At 42.3% G+C, this 18,734-nt stretch overlaps 2 protein-coding genes across 2 annotated transcripts in view; both read left to right on the top strand.

The window, feature by feature from the left end:
• DARS1 (aspartyl-tRNA synthetase 1) overlaps window positions 1-1,062 on the top strand; it is a 37,075-nt gene extending 36,013 nt beyond the window's left edge. Inside the window, exon 16 of the mRNA XM_054636293.2 lies at window positions 151-1,062. Within this exon, the coding sequence (XP_054492268.1) occupies window positions 151-242 (92 nt within the window). The 3' untranslated portion in view covers window positions 243-1,062. The remainder of the gene's footprint in view (window positions 1-150) is intronic.
• A 3,693-nt stretch (window positions 1,063-4,755) lies between these two features.
• Window positions 4,756-17,284, top strand: MCM6 (minichromosome maintenance complex component 6). Its single transcript, XM_054636507.2, has 17 exons — window positions 4,756-5,000; window positions 5,864-6,010; window positions 6,573-6,683; window positions 7,165-7,414; window positions 8,085-8,250; window positions 8,358-8,503; window positions 9,407-9,557; window positions 9,951-10,092; window positions 10,364-10,505; window positions 10,643-10,750; window positions 11,302-11,457; window positions 12,491-12,619; window positions 13,479-13,640; window positions 14,711-14,846; window positions 15,107-15,274; window positions 16,154-16,293; window positions 16,903-17,284. Exons 1-17 carry the CDS (start codon window positions 4,888-4,890, stop codon window positions 17,014-17,016), a joined length of 2,481 nt encoding a protein of 826 aa, XP_054492482.2. The 5' UTR covers window positions 4,756-4,887; the 3' UTR covers window positions 17,017-17,284.
• The last annotated feature ends 1,450 nt before the right edge of the window (window positions 17,285-18,734 follow it).

Genomic DNA, 18,734 nt, shown 5'->3' with positions numbered 1-18,734 from the left:
TCATGGCTGGGGTGCTTATAGCCCCAAGGATTAGGAAGTGCCTGCCTGATGGGCTGTGTGAGGCTGGCTCCAGCTGGGAAGGACCTGCAGCTCCTTTGGGGTTTTGAACAAAGGCTCTTGGTGCTGATGGGCTGTTTTCATGTGCTGTAGGGCTGGAGAGGGTAACCATGCTGTACCTGGGGCTGCACAACGTCCGTCAGACCTCCATGTTCCCGAGGGATCCCAAACGCCTGACGCCCTGACAGGAGCTGCTCCGAGAGTTGGGAATGCTCTGCCCTGCAAACAGGATCTGACTGCAGGCATAGCCCCTGCTGCTGATGAACGTGTATTGATTGATTTGAGCATTATGATATGCAATTAAAAACAAAATTCTCCTTTATTAAGTGCCACAGTAATTTTTTTTATCCTTAGTTGTTTATTTAAAGGGAAATATTTTAACAGATCAAGACTCTTTGTATTGCCAACTACACGTTTTTAATGACAATGGGATACTTTGAATTAGTGTTTTAGTGCTACATTAAATTGTATCATTTTTCTAAACATTTTAATAAATTATGCAATAACCATTTTGCATTTTCCACTTATGTCAGCAAGATTGAATATTCTGAAGTATTGGCTCCAAGATAAAGTGACTGGATGCTTGCAATTTAAAACTCTGGAGAACCAGCCAGTTGATAATTTACATGAGTGTCAGGTAGGGGAAGCAGGTGAGAATGTTCTTAACAAGAAATCTTCATAAGAAGTTGTTAAAATAGGTTGAAATAAAGCTCTCAAAGTAAATTAGATACAAATCTGTCTGGGTTTTTGCTTTGTATCCTCACAAAATAATGACTCAATAAGGCTTTTTTTGGTTGGTTTTTTTTACTGATGTAATAACTGTCAGAAGTTTAAATTTATTTTCTATTTTCTCCCCATTTTTTTGAAAGTTGTATAAAAGCCATAGGCTTGGTCTTTATTTTATGTAACTATTTGAGAGTGGTTGCAAGTTTACACATTCTCATGGAATACACAAAGGATATATAATATTCTCAGAATATAAATGGGTAGTCAGTTTGAGAGCAAGTCATGTGTTTTCCTGCCTGACCCAGCCTCTGATAAAACAAACAAAACAAGGATTTCATGCATCTTCTACCAAAGAAAAAAACCCTAAATTATGTAAGCCAATCTATTTCAGGGTGGTTTTTTTTAATTTATAAATGCTGTGAATGGCCCAACTTTGTACACTTAGAGAAATTGAGTGTTTCTGTAAGTCGGAGTAGTTCTGAAATTCTTTCTAGCCATACTTTTTCTCAGATTATTCACTTACTTGAACTCCTCAATTTGCAGCAGTGCACAAAGCTACTTCTTGTCACCTCCTCCTCCCAAGCCAGAGAATGTTCCCTGCATTTGGAGAGGCACCAGTGAATCTGAAACTTCCTTTTTAGACTGCATCTGAGAGTTGGTTTTCAAATTTAAACCATTTTGTAAGTGTTGCTACCAAAGAGCAAAAGATTAAATTCCTGACTTGGGTACTGCAATAGTTGTTCTAATATTCATACATATTTGTAATTCCTGACCTAATTTTTGTTTAACATTTTATATGATCAAGCTTTCAGTAGGAGGTACGGTGTGGATAGTCTGTTTTATTGTTGCTACCTTGATTTTTAAATGTCAGAGAAGTCACATATTGGTTATGCTACAGAAAGGTCAGTGAGGCTGTGTATAAATTGTGTAGAGTTTCACAAAAGGGCAAATCATCTTTGCAGCTGCCATTGAACAAGACTTAATTTTAATGTCTTATGACAAGAGTTCTCCATTAGAAAACAATCATACTAAAGGTCAGTCAGGTAAAGTACTGGAATTTAGAAGTTAAACTTTGTTTAGAAGTCATACAATTCAAGGAATAACACTTAGCAGCTTTGCTTATGAATTTGTTGTAATTAATTTACTGTGGAATCTTCCCCAAATTATTAACTTGAAAATCTTACACTGTAACCAGTTGTACACTTTGCAAAGCTAAGTGGATTATAAACACAGCTGATTGTCACAGATTTACTACTGATGAATCCAAGTTTCAAAATAGTTGTTTACTTAGCTAAGCCAACTGGAATGAATTTAATTTAATTACCTTTGTTCATACAGAACTGGTAATATATTCCACTTCGGATGGGCATTCTTTTAACCAGGATCAAAATTACAGACTTAAATTTCCTGTCTACAAAATAATATCCTGGGTGCTGTTTCTTGCTCTAGATTTGGCAGCAAGTTTTGTGCATACATGCCTGTAACAATTGTGCTTATACCAACTATTTTAGGAGTTATTCAAACTCATGCTGTACCTTCATTTATTCACAGTAACTGCACAAGAGCAAGAATTCGGATGGAGGCCCTGATTCCTTTGTCTGCTCAATCCATTCATGCAGCCTTTCTTAGCTAACAGAAAATAATTATGATCATAAATCAAAATACAAAAAGCATTTGTCCTAAATGTCATCTTAACAGGATACTTTGGTGGGAGCTGCACAGTGCTAGAACTTAGTTTGAAACCCTGCAAATAATAGAGGTCTAGAAGACCTTTATGGTGTTTTGATAGATTTCAAGTCTGCTGCAATAGTTCTGGAAAAGTAAAACATGTACTGTCCTTTATTTCCAGTAACTTGCAGGAAGTTTACCAGTTTATAAGGAATCCACATTGCTGCTGCTTCTTCACCAGGTAAAATGGTTTTGGTTTTGTTTTCTTTCATTATATGCAGATGGTAATTACAATAGTGCAGTGTTTTAAGGAACTATAAAGCATATTGTTTAGGGTAGCCAGGGAGTCTGCTCAGAACAAACACAAAGCTTCAGTTTGCTTCTGAAGTTTAACTGCACCATTTCCCTCTGAAAACCCATCTGTGTTCACTGAGCTGTCTGATTCTGCCCAGTGGGAAAGAGGACTCAGGCTGTTCTTTTGGCAGCCAAATGCAGGCCTGGCTCCCCATGGCTGCCCACACCTGCTGGGATAACCCTGGTGGGCTGCACCTCACAGCTGCTTGCTCCCTGCCCACTGGGCCAGGGCAGGAGGAAGGGAAGAAAAAAAGCAGGAAAACTTGGTGCTTTCACCTGGTGCCTGTCAATTCCAGGCATATTGGACACCACTCAATGTGAAAGTAAAGGATGGAGGAGAATGCCTTGACTATATCCATTGTGGAACACCATATGGCTGCCATGGACTCGGGTTCACACTGGGGTTCCAGAAACTTCCCCAAACATATTTTAATTATTTATTGTTTCTTCTTTGGGTAATTGTAGATTCTTTTTTGAGAGAAGGATGGATTCTTTCTTTTAAAACAAACCTCACAACCAACTTGTGTGCATTTTTCCAAGTATTATCTCACAAAAAATGGAATTTACTCACAAGTGTTTTAAAAATTATGAAATTAGTTCTACAATCTCTCACTTACTATTTTGCAGTTAAGTCTCTGTTCATTATATGGCAAGTGTGCTGTGACATGAACAAACACTGCTGCAGGAGGCTGCTGCTGCTGGCACTTCTGAAAGGGTTTCAAAACTGAGAAAGAGCCTTTAACTGCTATAATTACACCAAAATTCCCAGTTTAGGCAGAGATTAATGACTTTGCAGGTGGCAGAGCAATTGTAAGCAATTTTTCATAGATGTTGAAGCAGTTCCTGCTGGCAGGCACCGTGTGCCAGCAGCTGCCATTCGGGAATGGCTGTCAGCCACGGCACCGCTTGGCAAATGTTGCCTTCAACCATCCTGCAGTGGTGCCAGTGAGTAGCCAAGTGTCCAGACTGTGTCCAGACCCTCACCTGGGGTAGTTTACACCCTTTCCACCTGGGCCAGTTCTTCAGAAGCTGGAGATGCTCCATGGCATGGGTCTCCTCTGTGAGCAGCTGCCCAAGTGCCTCCTGTTCACATGGTAGGGATTCCCTGCCTTGGTCATTCCTCAGCGGTGCCCTGGCCACACCACAGTAATTTTAACTCCAGCCACCATAGCTGATTTCTTCGTGGGGAAAGCAATGTTGTGTGGAAGCTTCACTGCAGCTGCTGTGCTGAAGCTGCCCATAGCTGACACCTCCAGGCCTATGGTTCTGGCATCCCCAGCATAAGAAGGACATGAAACTGTTGGAGCAAGTCTACAAGAGGGCCATAAAGTTGATAAAAGGAATGGAGCTCCTCACCTGCAAAGACAGGCTGAGAAAGTTGGGGATGTTTAGCCTGGAGAAAAGAAGGTTGTGTGGAGAACTCATAGCAACCTTCCAGTATTTTAAGGGGCTACAGGGAAGACTCTTTGTCAAGAACTGTAGTGACAGGACAAGGGGAATGGACATACATTGGGAAAGGGGAATTTAAGTGAGATACTAGGAAGAAATTCTTCACTGTGAGCATGGTGAGACAGTGGAAGAGGTTGCTCAGGGGGGTTGTGGATTCCTCATCCCTGACGGGGTTCAAGACCAGGTTGGTTATAAGCCCCTGAGCTCCATGGTCGAGTGGGAGGTGGGCTGGGATTAGATGATCTTTAAGGTCCCTTACAGCCTCTTAGCATTCTATGCCTCTGTTTCTCAATGGGAAGGATTGTACTGCTCTGGCACAGCTCTAAGCCGCCCGCAGCAGTGAGCAGGTCGCTGACAACCGCAGGACCGGCCCCGTTCGTTGTCCCTGACGGCGCAGCTCGGGGCGGGACGCTGGGGCGGGACGCCGGTGCCAGCCGCTGCCCCGGCCGCCTCCTCAGAGTCCGCCCTCAGCCCTGCCCGCCCCTCGCCTTTGGCGCGAAAACGGCCGCGGCGGGCGGGGCTCTGCGGCACAGCGGGCGCCGATTGGTCGGCGCGGCGGGCGCGCGGCCCACGTGGTACGCGGCGTGGCGCGAACCGCTGTGGGGCCGGTCCGGGGCAGCGGCAGCGATCGGGATGGATCTGGCAGTAGCGGCCGTGGGGAGCGCGGGCGCGGCGCCGCAGCACCAGCAGGTCCGCGATGAAGTGGCCGAGAAGTGCCAGAAGTTGTTCTTGGACTTCCTAGAGGAGTGAGTGCCGGGGCCGGGCCTGGCGGCGGGCGGACGGGGTCGGCAGCGGGTGGCGGGCCGGCAGCGCCTCACGGAGGGGCCGCCATTTGGCGAGATCCTGTCAGGGCCTGGTGCCCCCTGCCCTTGGCGTTCAGCTGGAAAAGCTTGGCTGTGATCTCAGCCCCTGCCGGGAGGAATCTGTAGGAAGGCAGCACGGTGCTCTCTTGGTAGGCAAAACCCTTCTCGGAGAGTTTCCGCGGAAACGCTGCCCAGAGAACTTGGGAGGTCCTGGAAGTGTCTAAGGTTGGATGTGGCTTTGGGCAGCCTTGTCTAGTGGAAGGTGTCCCTGCCATGGCAGGGGGTCGAAACGAGATATCTTAAAATCCCTTTTAAACTAAACCGTTCTATAATTATATGATTTTTTAAAGGTGCATTTGGTCCATTTTAACAAAGTTTTATCATAGCTGTGGTAAAAACGCGTTCCACGGCTTGGGTGTTAGACGTTAATATATCTGTCTCCCTGCGGTTTGCCTCCTGAGGGGCCCATCCGCATCAAATGATGAAACCATTAGCATCACCCAGAGGAAACAAAACGTTGTTTGCTGGTGCAGAGTCATTGTTAAACCTTAAACAAAACTTTGTCTGGCACTGGGACAACTCTACTGCTATATGAAATGTAAATCCGGTGTGTCTGTGCTAGGATGTGAATAGAGCAGATGTAGCAAGGGGGTAGAAGAAGAAATACTGTTGGAAAAGGGCTTTGCAAGGGACTGTGGGATGCCTGAATGTGAGTGATCCTTTCCTCTGTCTTTTCTCCTGAACTCTGAAGTATTCAGTTGCTGCCTGGTGTGTGACTCTGAAACGTTCTCCCGAATCACTTTCAGGTTCCAGAACAGCGATGGGGAGGTCAAGTACCTGCGAGATGCTGAAGAACTGATCCGGCCAGAGCGGAACACACTGATCGTCAGCTTTGCAGATTTGGAGCAGTTCAATCAGCAGCTCTCTACCACTATTCAGGAGGAATTTTACAGGTGAAATGTAGAATTTTTTTTCAGGTAAAGCTGAGCTCTGCTAGAGTCTCAGGCCCATACTGTCTTGCTTTTATGTAAAAAAATAAGAGGCTTATCTTCTTTCTGCATCCTGAAAACATTTCTATTTAAGAGGTTTTTTTTACTGTCTAAAAGCTTTTCTTAGTGGATTCCTCTCTGGAAACCATGAGTTAACCAGATAATTTGCGTTTATTGTGGTAAAGAAGTAGGTGGTCAGTATGACAATACAGAATAAACTCTAAAATTCCCTGCTCTGGCAATGTTTTATTGAGTTGGTCGCTTATTTTGAAGATATATTTCTTAACATAAGGATAAAAGTGTCATAAAATGAGACACTAAAAAGTCTATTTTCAAACAATAGTACAAATAACATTATTATGCAGTGATCTCACGTTAGCATATCTGGAGTGGTTTTTTTGGGTTATACAATATAGAATTAAAAGCCAGAACCTGGAAATCTGTTGCAAGCCTTTAATGTAATCTAAAGCAGAGAAGGCATTTTGATACCTTCTCTAAAATTTGACCTTTTTTTCCCATATTTCAGGGTTTATCCATACCTGTGTCGAGCAACAAAGGCTTTTGCCAGAGACCACGGAAATGTTCCTGCAAACAAGGATTTTTATGTTGCATTCCAGGACCTGCCTACCAGACACAAGTAAGATGATTATTAATTCCAGAAACTTGTGCTGTTTTACTACCAGGGCAAAACATTTCAAAGCATGCTGAAAATGTTTTGGTTATGTAGTGTGAAATGTGTAGTTGGCCAGTACAGTTGTGACAAAGTTTCCTGATCTTGTGCAGGAGATTTTTTAACTCAGTTTTTCATTTGTAATTCACACTCAGATAGTTAAATTCATTATATGTCACAAACAAGTGTAACTTCTCTAGTTAAAAAAAAAATTAGTGTGTGTGACTTTTGAAGTACCAGTGATCTAACTTTTGCATTGGTTTGACCTTTAGTATTTATCTAAAAGTTTATGTAAAATCATAAAATGAGAATATATTGTAGTAAGTTTGTTTCTTTTGTTTGTTACAGCAGTTGTTTAGTCAGAGTTACATAGTATTGTATCTTAGTACCCTGGGCCTAAAATTGTCGACTCAGTAATTTAATCCTTGTGAATTTCTGCTTTAAACAGAATTCGAGAACTGACTTCAGCAAAAATTGGCTCCCTGCTGCGCATCAGTGGGCAGGTGGTTCGTACCCACCCCGTCCATCCCGAGCTGGTCAGTGGAACCTTCCTGTGCCTTGACTGCCAGACAGTGATCAAAGATGTGGAGCAGCAGTTCAAATACACCCAGCCAAACATCTGCAGAAACCCAGTCTGTGCCAACAGAAGGAGATTCCTGCTGGACACAAACAAATCAAGATTTGTTGATTTCCAAAAGGTACGGGGGTGATGTTGGGGGGTGATGACACCCAGTAATGTTCCTGTGGTAGTTGGAAGATGTTATTTGTACTTCTACACATTGAAGATGGTTAATTGTTCTGCAATGTCAAGAAAAAACCTAAGGAAAGGCACTGCAATTTATGCAAAAGGTTTCTTCCTATCTCTGGAAGACTTAGGTAAACCTAAGGAAACAGGAAATTATTAGTTTTTTTGTGTGACATTTATTGTCTAAATAAGCCACCGAAACTCCACATATTCAAGCCAGAGTTAGTTTCATGTTGCCAGCACATCACGTGTAGCTGCTTTATACAAGTATGAAAAGAGGTGCTTATGGGTATCTGCAGTGTCTTGCTCTTCCAGGTTGATTTACTCTGACAAATCCTCACCACTTCACATCCCACAACTGTATTTTATGTCAGCCACATTAACTGAAATTTTCAGGTTACCTTTCAGAATTGTCACTGTGGCCCTTGTACATCCTCTAAGCTGCTCCAAGATCCTTAGAAGCTGATTAGTGAAGGGATTTTTGATTGTGTGTTGTAGTGTGAGGGGGATTGACAGGGATAGCAGCAGTCAGATGCTGTTTAACACATCTGTTAGCAGTGTAGCTTTGGAAGCAGTTTCAGATCTGGTGAGGTGCTCAGTGTTGAAGTTTCTCTCCGTGCCAGGTGCGCATCCAGGAGACGCAGGGCGAGCTGCCGCGCGGCAGCATCCCGCGCAGCCTGGAGGTGATCCTGCGCGCAGAGGCCGTGGAGTCCGCCCAGGCGGGTGACAAATGTGACTTCACCGGCTCACTGATCGTCGTGCCTGACGTGTCCCAGCTCGCCACACCAGGTTTGCTGCTACTCCATGGGGTGTCCTTCATGGGCTGGGACCATGACCTCCATGGGGTGTCCTTCCTGTGCTGGGAGCCGCTGTCCTGACTCCTGTTTCCCTGGCAGGGTTACGTGCAGAAACCGGCTCGCGGGTGACGGGGACAGAAGGCTACGAAACCGAAGGCATCCGGGGGCTGCGCGCCCTCGGCGTCCGGGAGCTCTCCTATAAACTCGTCTTTCTGGCGTGTTATGTGGCGCCCACAAACCCACGGGTGAGTCTGCAGAGAATGGAGATTGAAAGGTGCTGGTGATTTCTGTTCTGTATGGTTTTCCCTCAAATTAGGGAGCAGGAATGGGTAAAGCTTTAAGTGTGTGTGTGTGCCACCTTTCTGTGTTGGTTTGAACCAGACCAATAGTTCTTTATAGTCTCATTGAATCTACATAGCAAAGTTACTTTCTTGTCTTTGTTGCTCGTAGCATTTTTCACAGGTGTGATTATTTGCCAGTGTTACAGTTTGTTCTAAACAGCTAACTGGCCACATGTATTTCCATTCAGCTTTCATCCATTTCTGCAGCATTTCCTTTTCTTCCAGGAAATCCTATAGCTGCATTTTGTCACAGGAAAGACAGGGATCCTTTTTGTTCTCTCTGGTTTATCAAGTGACATCTTGGGATGTTACTGCAATGTGACTAATACTAAGTACATCTGGGTTTTGGCATGGTGTGGTGCTGTATTCTATCATTCTGCTAACAGCATCACCATCACATAGGATAAAAACAGCATCTGGTATGTTCTGGGAGTAGTTGTTTCTGGCCCCCATTTCAGAGCATCAAAAGACCTTGGAAGTTCCAGTTAATGTAAGAATGCTTACAAAGACAGTTTTAGTCAAAGGAAGTCATATTGGTTTTACTCTTTTTTTTTTAATCTCTGTACAAGCAAGTCACTTGGGATTTTCTCACTAACTAAAGTTACACCATTGATTTTGCCTGCTAGGAAATTGGGTATTGGTTTTTAAAGGTATAAGGTAATGAAGTTACTCAGCCTAAGGGCAGCTTTTCAGAATGTGTTCCTCCCATCCAGATTTCAGAGCAAGTTTTTGTGACCTGTCTGCAGTGCTCACATTCATTAGTGATTCTGTTACTACTTTTAATGCTGTTTTATTTCCTTGTTTTAGTTTGGTGGAAAAGAGCTCCGAGATGAAGAACAGACTGCAGAAAGCATTAAAAACCAAATGTCTGTGAAAGAGTGGGAAAAGGTTTTTGAAATGAGCCAAGATAAGAACCTGTACCATAATCTGTGCACCAGCCTCTTCCCTACTATCCATGGTAAGAATCCATTTGTGGCCTTAGAGAGGGAAGATTTCACTTACGTAAATTAATTAATTCCTTTTGCTGTATCTGTAGTTTATGGGAAAGGTTGAAAGCCCTGTGCCAGCTACCACAAACTTCCCCTCAGCACTGGTTGTGCTAGAAGAGGAAAATTTATTTTTTGAGTATTTGTGGTGTTTAATCATTATGGCCTGCAAGCCCAATGTAGAAGGTTGGGTTTGATGTCAGCTGTTCTGCTACTGAACCCTACAGGTTTTATGCTTAGCAAATAGGTGATTTCTGAGCAGAAGTGTCCAAATGCTCTAAAATTCTGGTGGGATGGAGGTTTTTTTAAATAGGAAAATTGTGGTGGTTTTTTGGATGTTTAGTTAAATGTCTTTTCTGGGGCAGGTAATGATGAAGTAAAACGCGGGGTCCTGCTGATGCTCTTTGGAGGAGTTCCCAAGACCACTTCAGAAGGCACTTCCTTGCGTGGGGACATCAATGTTTGTGTTGTTGGTGATCCAAGTACAGCCAAGAGTCAGTTCCTAAAGTAAGATTACACCCCAACCTTTAACTATTGTCCAATGTGCACTGTGCCTTTTTCTGTGTTAACTGTAGGAAAGGGAAGTAAAATATTTGAGAATATTTCCAGAGATTGTGTGGATGTGAGTGAAGTATTTGAGCAGGGCTAAAACAAACTCAACACACAAATTGCCAAATATTTTCAAAGGATGTTGACTATTAAAAATACAAATTAATTGCACATTTAAAATTATCAGAGGTAGATGAAACACTGGAGGTTTTATTCCTCTTTTCCACAGGCATGTGGATGAGTTCAGTCCCCGTGCTGTGTACACCAGTGGCAAAGCCTCCAGTGCCGCGGGTCTGACAGCGGCTGTGGTGAAAGATGAGGAGTCCCATGAATTTGTCATTGAGGCTGGAGCACTGATGCTGGCAGACAACGTGAGTCTAGGAAGGGGAGAGGTTCCTTCATCCCTAGAATGAGTTTGATTGATGACAGAGAGCCCTAAATTGTCTTAGTGATGCTTGTTTCATAAGCGATTGATTCTGGGTCACTTATTTTCATTTTCCTGCTGCAGGGTGTTTGTTGCATTGATGAGTTTGACAAGATGGAGGTGCGGGATCAAGTAGCCATTCATGAGGCAATGGAACAGCAGACAATATCCATTACCAAAGCTGGAGTGAAGGTAGCTTGCACTACTCTTCTGTGTAGTCTAGCATCACCTGACTTTGTTATGTGTATTGATGTGGCTTCACCTGCCAAATCTTCATGTAACCTCTGCAGCTGCCTCACTGTGGCAGGACAGAGATCACTTGTTGCAAAGTTCTTGTGGCACATACCCAAAGAAGGTCAGAAATGTTACTGAGAGTTAAAAAGTAGTGAACAAGAAACAGAAAATGGGAAAAGCCTAACCTTGAAGTAACCCCAAAAAAGGTTACAGAATGGTGTGTGTTTGTAGAAAAACAGGATCTTGTGAAAAGCACTTTTCAGGGCTTGTTTCAGTATTATTGGCAAGAGTGTGGCAATGTTTCAATATTGATCATCAACCTGTGTCTCGGGGCAGAGACCTGGTTAGAAAGGGCTTGTTGGTGGAGTTTGGGTGATTTTAGGGGTGATTGTTGTAATACCTGCATTGGACTCCTAAAAGGTTAAGCTAACCCATTTGGGTTGCCATGAGTTGGTTTAGGAAGTGGTCACAAATAGAGATCTTTTAAATTTATTTTTTCCCACTGTCAGGCTACTCTGAATGCCAGGACCTCCATTTTGGCTGCAGCAAACCCAGTTGGTGGCCGCTATGACAGATCCAAGTCACTGAAACAAAATATCAACCTGTCAGCTCCCATCATGTCCCGCTTTGATCTCTTCTTCATCCTTGTGGATGAGTGTAATGAGGTAATTTTAAGGAATTTTAGAATAGTTTGTGTCAGAAAAGATCCCTGGAGGTCTCTAGTCTAACCTTGCACTCGGATCATTGAGAACAGTTTGCCAAGACTTGACCTGGTGAGTTTTGAGTATCTCCAAGGATGGAGATTCTGCAGTCTCTCCAGGCCCCTGCAATGTATGACAACTCTCATGTGTTCAAAAAGAATAACTTTTATATCTAATCAGAATTTCTCATGGTTCAGTTCATGTGGGTTGCCTCTTATCCAAGGACTATTTGGCTTCATCACATCTATGCTGGCCAGTAAAGCAGTTGATTTCCTTTCAGGCTGAACAGACCTTGCTCCTCTAGCCTCTCATACATCATGTTCTCCCGCCCTCTGACCATCTTGGTGGCCCTCTGCAATTATGAGTGAAGCAAATCTCATGAGAATGTCTTGCTCCTGCTTTTCTGCTCTGTCTGTGCAGCTAAAAGCTGGCAGTACAAATTTTAACATACTCTGCTGAATACAAGGATGCTGCCTTTTCATCCTGTAGTGGTTTGACCTGCAAACTTTAAACCATTAGTCATTTTTACAAATGGCTGGGCACTAAGGCTGAGACTGCTGCCACCTGTCTATGTGGCATTTGCCTTGGGAATGCATGAGATGCAGAGATTAATGTTGGTTCAGCCACTGTTCTGCTCAGAGTGATTGTCTAATTGAGAAGGGACTGGTGAGAGAGACAGCAGGCTGAAAAGGAAGGAAGTTCCCACGCTGCAAAGTGCTGCTTTCTGCCTGTTCTCTGGCTAACTTGTAACTCAGGAGAGTTCCAAGAGGTTATAAATCCTAAAACTGCCTTTTATCCCTCCTCTACCATGTTTCCTTGTATTAAAACCCCCAGGACATTCTCCTGGACCTCCTGGCAGAGAGTTTGTCTCCTGGAAAGGGCAGCTGTGCCATGAGGATTACAAGTAAACAGGGGCAATGGGGAGGAAGAATAGAAGTGTTGTTTTGCTCTTTGGCTGGTGCTGTGCACGTGAAGCTGACTCAGCCCAATGTCCCAGGTGATAGATTACGCCATTGCCCGGCGCATCGTGGATCTGCACTCCAGAGTGGAGGAGTCTGTTGACCGTGTCTATTCCTTGGATGATATCCGAAGGTATCTGCTGTTTGCAAGACAGTTTAAACCAAAGGTAATTTTACTTTTTAAGTGAACTGGGGAACGGTTGTTCTGTCTGAAGAGGTCCAAAGGAACAATAACTCTGCAGCAGGTTTTTCTCCAGCAAACACCAAGACGCTTGGGGTAGCGTTTTCTCAAGGAAGGAGCCATAAACTCAGGTTATTACCTAGAAACAGAGTGTATTTTGGAACCTGGTGCTCCTAAACTCCAGAAACCCAGTCAGCCCAGCTGAGACTGTTATAGTCCATGGCAGTCCTTAACCTTTGTCTAGAATAATTGAGGGATGACTTCATGGCCTTCTCATACCTCACAGGTATGGGTTATTCAACATGGCTGCTGCAGAGTTTTTTGTAGTTTATTGACTTACTGCTTAATCAGTTTGTGTGTCTTTATTTTAAAAGGGTATTGTGCCTCTATTTCTTTGCTTTTTGGTAAAATACAGAACATGGGAAACTGGTCTAACTACAGATTTTTTTGGCGTCTATCCAAGTAGCAGCTTGGAAGGGTTGTGTGTTGGATTTTTCATAAGTCTATAAACAGAACAGTCTAGTAGGGACAGACATGAATTATGTCTGGAAACAAGTCAGTAGAAGAGAGAAATTGTTAAAAAAACCTGCTGTAAAATAATTAATGCAGCTATGTACTTACTGTAATTTCATTGTCATTGATAGGTTTAATCATTATTACAACATAATTTCAACATAATGTGGTTGCCATTATACTTCCATAGAGTATGTGTATAGCATAGAATATTTCAGCTAAAAGCAGCAGCCAGTACAGCAAAGGCTGTACGCTGCCAATCTAATGCAAGAAGAAAAAGCTTTAATACCCTGAGCACTGGAACTCCTGGCACTCTGTTTGATGGCACACAGATATCCAAGGAGTCTGAGGACTTCATAGTGGAGCAGTACAAGCGGCTGCGGCAGCGCGATGGCTCCGGGGTGACCAAGTCATCCTGGAGGATCACAGTGAGGCAGCTGGAGAGCATGATCCGCCTGTCTGAGGCCATGGCCCGCATGCACTGCTGTGATGAGGTACCAGGGGTGTGATGGAGGTCTGGGGAAATGTTCATGGAATTGTGTGGGAGTTGTGCATTTGCTGTTTGACTGTTATTTTGAACATAGTCCTGTGGGTGAGGAGGAGAGCTTGAGTCGTAGTCGTACTCAGTCTGAGTCTGTATGCCAGAAACTGTTTTAAGGGATGACTTGTAAAACTAGTGTCAGCTGGTCCAAACTGAGAGCTTGCATGATTTTGTATCACAGCTGTGTCAGCACGCAGCCTCCTACCCATCAAATCATGGCAGTCACCAACTACTGCCAGCCAGGGCTGTTGGAAGTTTCTTTCCTGATCTTTCAGTTTGTAGTCTCTTGGCTCTCTTCCGTTTGCAATCTGAAAAGCCAAAGTTCACCAAAGTTCTGGACCCCCCCCAAGAGTAGCTGTATGTGTGATCTGAGCTCCTGCTCACATCAGCCACTGCTGAAAAGCACATTGTTCTGGCTGTTAACTGTAGTGTGATTGCTGCCCCTCTAGTCCTTGCTTTCAACCCCAGCAGGCCTTTTGAAATGTTGATTAGAGGCTATGTGACACATGCAGGGATGGAACCCTGCTCGCTGGTTGTGTAAGGGCACCCTTTGGGTTCTTTTAAATTAAATTCTGTTTATAATGAAACAGATAGCTTTTAGGTTATGGCTCAGCTACAGATGATTTTTCCAGTTTTTGCTTTTCATTTCTGGAGGAGAGTATCATTAATTACATCTCTCTTTCTTTCATATTGTCTCTGTTTGGACCCATTTCTTTCATGTTTCTTGCTTCACTGATCTTTCTCCCAAATATTTTTGGCTTAGTAAAAATTTTATCGACTCCACATGATTGCTAAATCCTGAAAGATTAATCAGGCTGCTTTTCCCTCCATAACCTTGCATGACCTTGGAGTACTTGTAGTGGGATAGAATTTAATTTGCAGAGTATTTACTGCTTAGGATTAATCAGCTGAGATGTGTAGAAAATCCCTTTGTCAGAATCAGAGATGAGTCTCTGGAGCTGTTTGAAAACTAGAAGCACCTCTGTGCCTATTTAATATATGTTTTTTTCAAATCATCCTCAGGTTCACCCAAAACATGTGAAGGAAGCTTTCAGGCTTTTAAATAAGTCCATCATTAGAGTTGAGACTCCTGATGTCAATTTAGACCAAGACGATGACCAGCAAATGGAGGATCAAGAGGACCAAGATGGAGTCAATGGTAAATTACTTAGAGAAATTTTTCAAAGAGGAAAGTCCTTCCAGTCTTTACAGCTTACCTTGATTGAGCATGTGCTTCTCTTCAGTTTCTCATCTAATGTGCTCTAGAAATCTGGGCTCCTGCTCTTAACTCTCTTGCTTCTTCAGCCTTTTTCAGCAACTCACCCGGTTGGTCACCAAAAGCTTTTCAGCTTTTCGGAGTATTAAATAGCTAAAAGATGTTTTAGATACAGCTTTAAACGTGAGCATGTGTCCAAACAGGTGAGGCAGAAGCTCCAGCTGGGGTCAATGGTCTTGTGAATGGGATTAATGGCCACTCTGAGGATGTGAGCAAGGATGCTGCACCCAAAGCTTCTCTCAGGCTGGGCTTCTCTGAGTACCGACGCATTTCTAACCTCCTGGTGCTGCACCTCAGGAAAGCAGAGGAAGGTAAGAATTTCTGCAAAGAAGGCAGACCCTGACTTCAGGGAGCAATTGTTACTGCATCTCTTGCTGTTGTACATAGGATTTTCACTCTTGTTGAGACAACAAACTTAATCAGGTCATGTGTAGACCTATGCTCATATGACAGTAGTATATCTGGTGATGGAAATAGGACTTCCTGGAGTTTCTAGCTCTGTTACCTTAGTCATTTATCAAAACCTATGGAGCTGAGCAGCATGTCAGCCAAGTAGAGCCAGGAGAGGCTCATTGTAGCACACAATGGTGTAACCAAGCTAAAAGAGTCTGTAGCAGTGAGAACTGGAGCAGGAGCTTTAATGCATGCCAACAACCACAGCCTGTCTTAAGCAAATGGCTGGATTAGTTCTTCAGAAGCTAAAATATTTCAGTTGCCATGAGGCTACTCCTGCAGTGAAATGCAGCAGTTGTCTCATGGCAGATACTAAAGCTGCAAAGCTTTTGGAAGGGTGTGGAGATGACAGTGTGTGTTCAAATGTGAGTGCATGTGGAAGGATGGATGACTCCTGGCTCTGTGTGACAGTGCTTTTTCTTTAGCCCTTACTTAGAGGAAAGGTGTGTTAGTCCTTGTGACTGGTCTTTCTTGAAGCTGAAGGCCGATGGGATTTGGAAGCCAATTGAAAGCTTCCATTCTCAATCTAATTATCTCCAATTAAACCATGACACAGCACCCTCCTGTGCAAAATATGGTGCTTTAGGAAAAAAACCCTTAAGTCTGACCTTTCCTAAACATCTTTAAAAGTATGTTTCTCTCTTCAGCATTGTGAATGTTAATATGTAAATTCTTTTCTCCTATTGTTTGAGTGGTAATTTACTGCTGCTGTGTTAATGAAATTATTTTCTCTGCAGAAGAGGATGATGCAGCACTAAAGAGGAGTGAACTTATTAATTGGTATCTAAAGGAAATTGAATCTGAAATCGAATCTGAAGAAGAACTAATTAATAAAAAGAAGATCATAGAGAGAGTCATTCACCGACTTACACATTATGTATGTATAGAGATGTGTGGGTAGTGAAAAAGGGTTTTGGCTTGTATAGGGTTGTAACTTATATATTAAAATGTTTCCTTTTTAATAGAATACAATCCTGTTTGGAGAAGTCTGTTTTGTTCTTCCATTGATTGATGCAGTATAAATGTCTTCTTTATTTAACACCTGCTACAGTAATTAGAGGAAAAAGCACTGAAATAAATTAGAGATGTGTATAAGTAAAAGTTCCAAGTGCTATACTGTGTCACTATAGAAGTGTGATATTTTTCTGGTTTTTTTACAGCAATTATACATTAGGATACAAAAATACAATTAACACTTGTATTCAATGGATATCCTTAAGTCAGAGGCATACAAGGGCATTTTGGAGGAGAAAGTATGACAAAATAAACTACTTTTCACTTTTAAAGACACAAAACCGTTACAGTGGAAAGCATTAGGCTGGAAAGATCCCAGAAAGGATACAACATAGAAGTGATTTCCCCTGAATGCTGTTTTTAAGAATCTCTTAGAGCGTCCTTAGAGGTCCTACCGATATAAAAATGCTTTTTAAAGAGTACAAACAAACATCTCTGCCCTTGTTTTAACACAACTCTTTGTGTGTTGCAGGACCACATTCTGATCGAGCTGTCCCAGTCAGGACTGAGAGGATCCAGGGAAGAGGAGACTTTTGATGATGATCCATACCTGGTTGTCAACCCCAACTATCTGCTGGAGGACTGAGGGCTGAGAATGGCATTGTAGAGCTCACTGGTTACAAGTTGGAAAATGCATTCTTTTCTTGCAGGGGTTGCTGTGTGGCTAATTCCTTAAATTCCTATGACTGTGCCAGAGTGTAGTCAGTAATATGTGATTTCTCATTTACACTGAGCATACCTGGAAAGCTTTTAAAGGCATCACACACATGTATTAGTTCCACTGTTAGCTCTGAATTTCAGTGCCATCATCTGGATGCAGAGGAGAATCATCCAATAGCTTTTTTCATCATCAAGCTGTGTAGATGTTTCTGTTTTAAATAAGATTAATTTTACATTTAGTAGACATTTTATGCTATAGGTTTTTACTGTTTTTCTTATTAACATAAATAAAAGCTGATTAAATGTCTGGGGGTGGGTTTGTTTTTACTCACATGTGAGATTGCTGTTTTCTATGCCTGTCATTTGAGGCTGAAAAAAACAGTAATCTAAATGTTTAATGTCTTAAGGAAGACCAAATTTCCTGGATGAGTGATGCTCTTTTTTAAGAAGTTTTTTTAACTTCCTGTAATAGACAATGAGAAACTGATTGCTTCTCTTTCTTTTTAGATGGACTAAAGATGTGCAGGCTCCTGTTGCATATATCAAGTAGAAAATAGCAAATAGCCAAGCCCAAAACAAGGGTTTAAGTCAGCAGGGCAGAAACCCCTACCTTGATGAATGTCTTGACTTGTAAGTGAATTAAAAACTGCCACCATTTGTGAGGGATTTTTAAGATTATATTTGTAAACCTGTTTGAAGATCTTTCTATAAGATAATTTTGCTTGAATTTCTACTCTCAATTTTTTTACTGTAAACTAGAGGATTATTAAATTATCTATTAAGAATTTAAAATACCTGAATATTTGTCTTGTTTCCTGGATACCAGCACCTCAGAAACATTTGTAATGCATGAAAGAGATCAAAGTTACATATTTTATTTAGAAATAGTGTGAAATAACTGTTTCTGAGGGAGGCTCAGAAATGGAGCTGGTTTGTAAGACAGTATTCTTTTCCTGTTAATCTCTCCCAGCTTTCAAGAGTTACACTTGGTCTAACTAAGCATGTAATTAAAAATAACTCTTCTATTTAAGGAGTAGAGGGAATAATAAATATTTGTCATAAGCACTACCCCATCACTGGGCACTACTGCAGTAACTTCTCCACTCATTTATTTCATAAACCACATTTTGGCAAATTCTACATTTCATTTAAAATAGCCACCCACCTGCAACAATACTTTCATGTTATTCTATATTGTTCCTTTACTTTCAAAATAACGATAGGAAGATGTTTGGCCTTCATTATGTTTCCCCCTCCCCTCCTCTCAGTCTTAGTTTGAAAATAAATATTCTTCATGTAGGAGAAAGTATTTTTTTTCTGCTTCTTTCCCCAGTTCTGTAGGCTGAAAGGGGTTTTCTCTGAGTTAATGCAGCTCTACTGAAAGTAAGCACCAGGTGGTGCTGTAAAGTTAATTTTTAAACTTGCTATTCAGACATCAGAGTGGAGGGAACTTGTTCAGAGCACTCAGCACAAGGTTATAGTGAGCCCTTTAGGGATTCCTGAAAAAAAATCACCTGGAAATCAAATAGAGGCAAAGTACACAAATTACAATCCCTGTATAAAGTTTGAGTAACAGCAAATGTTGAGGGATGTCTTCAGCTGCAACTGAAAAATAACATTGCTTGACAGCAATAACTTGCCCAG

The sequence above is a fragment of the Agelaius phoeniceus genome, chromosome 7, assembly GCF_051311805.1.
Source record: "Agelaius phoeniceus isolate bAgePho1 chromosome 7, bAgePho1.hap1, whole genome shotgun sequence".
Taxonomy (NCBI): Eukaryota; Metazoa; Chordata; class Aves; order Passeriformes; family Icteridae; genus Agelaius; species Agelaius phoeniceus.
This window is presented reverse-complemented; position numbering and strand designations above follow the sequence as displayed.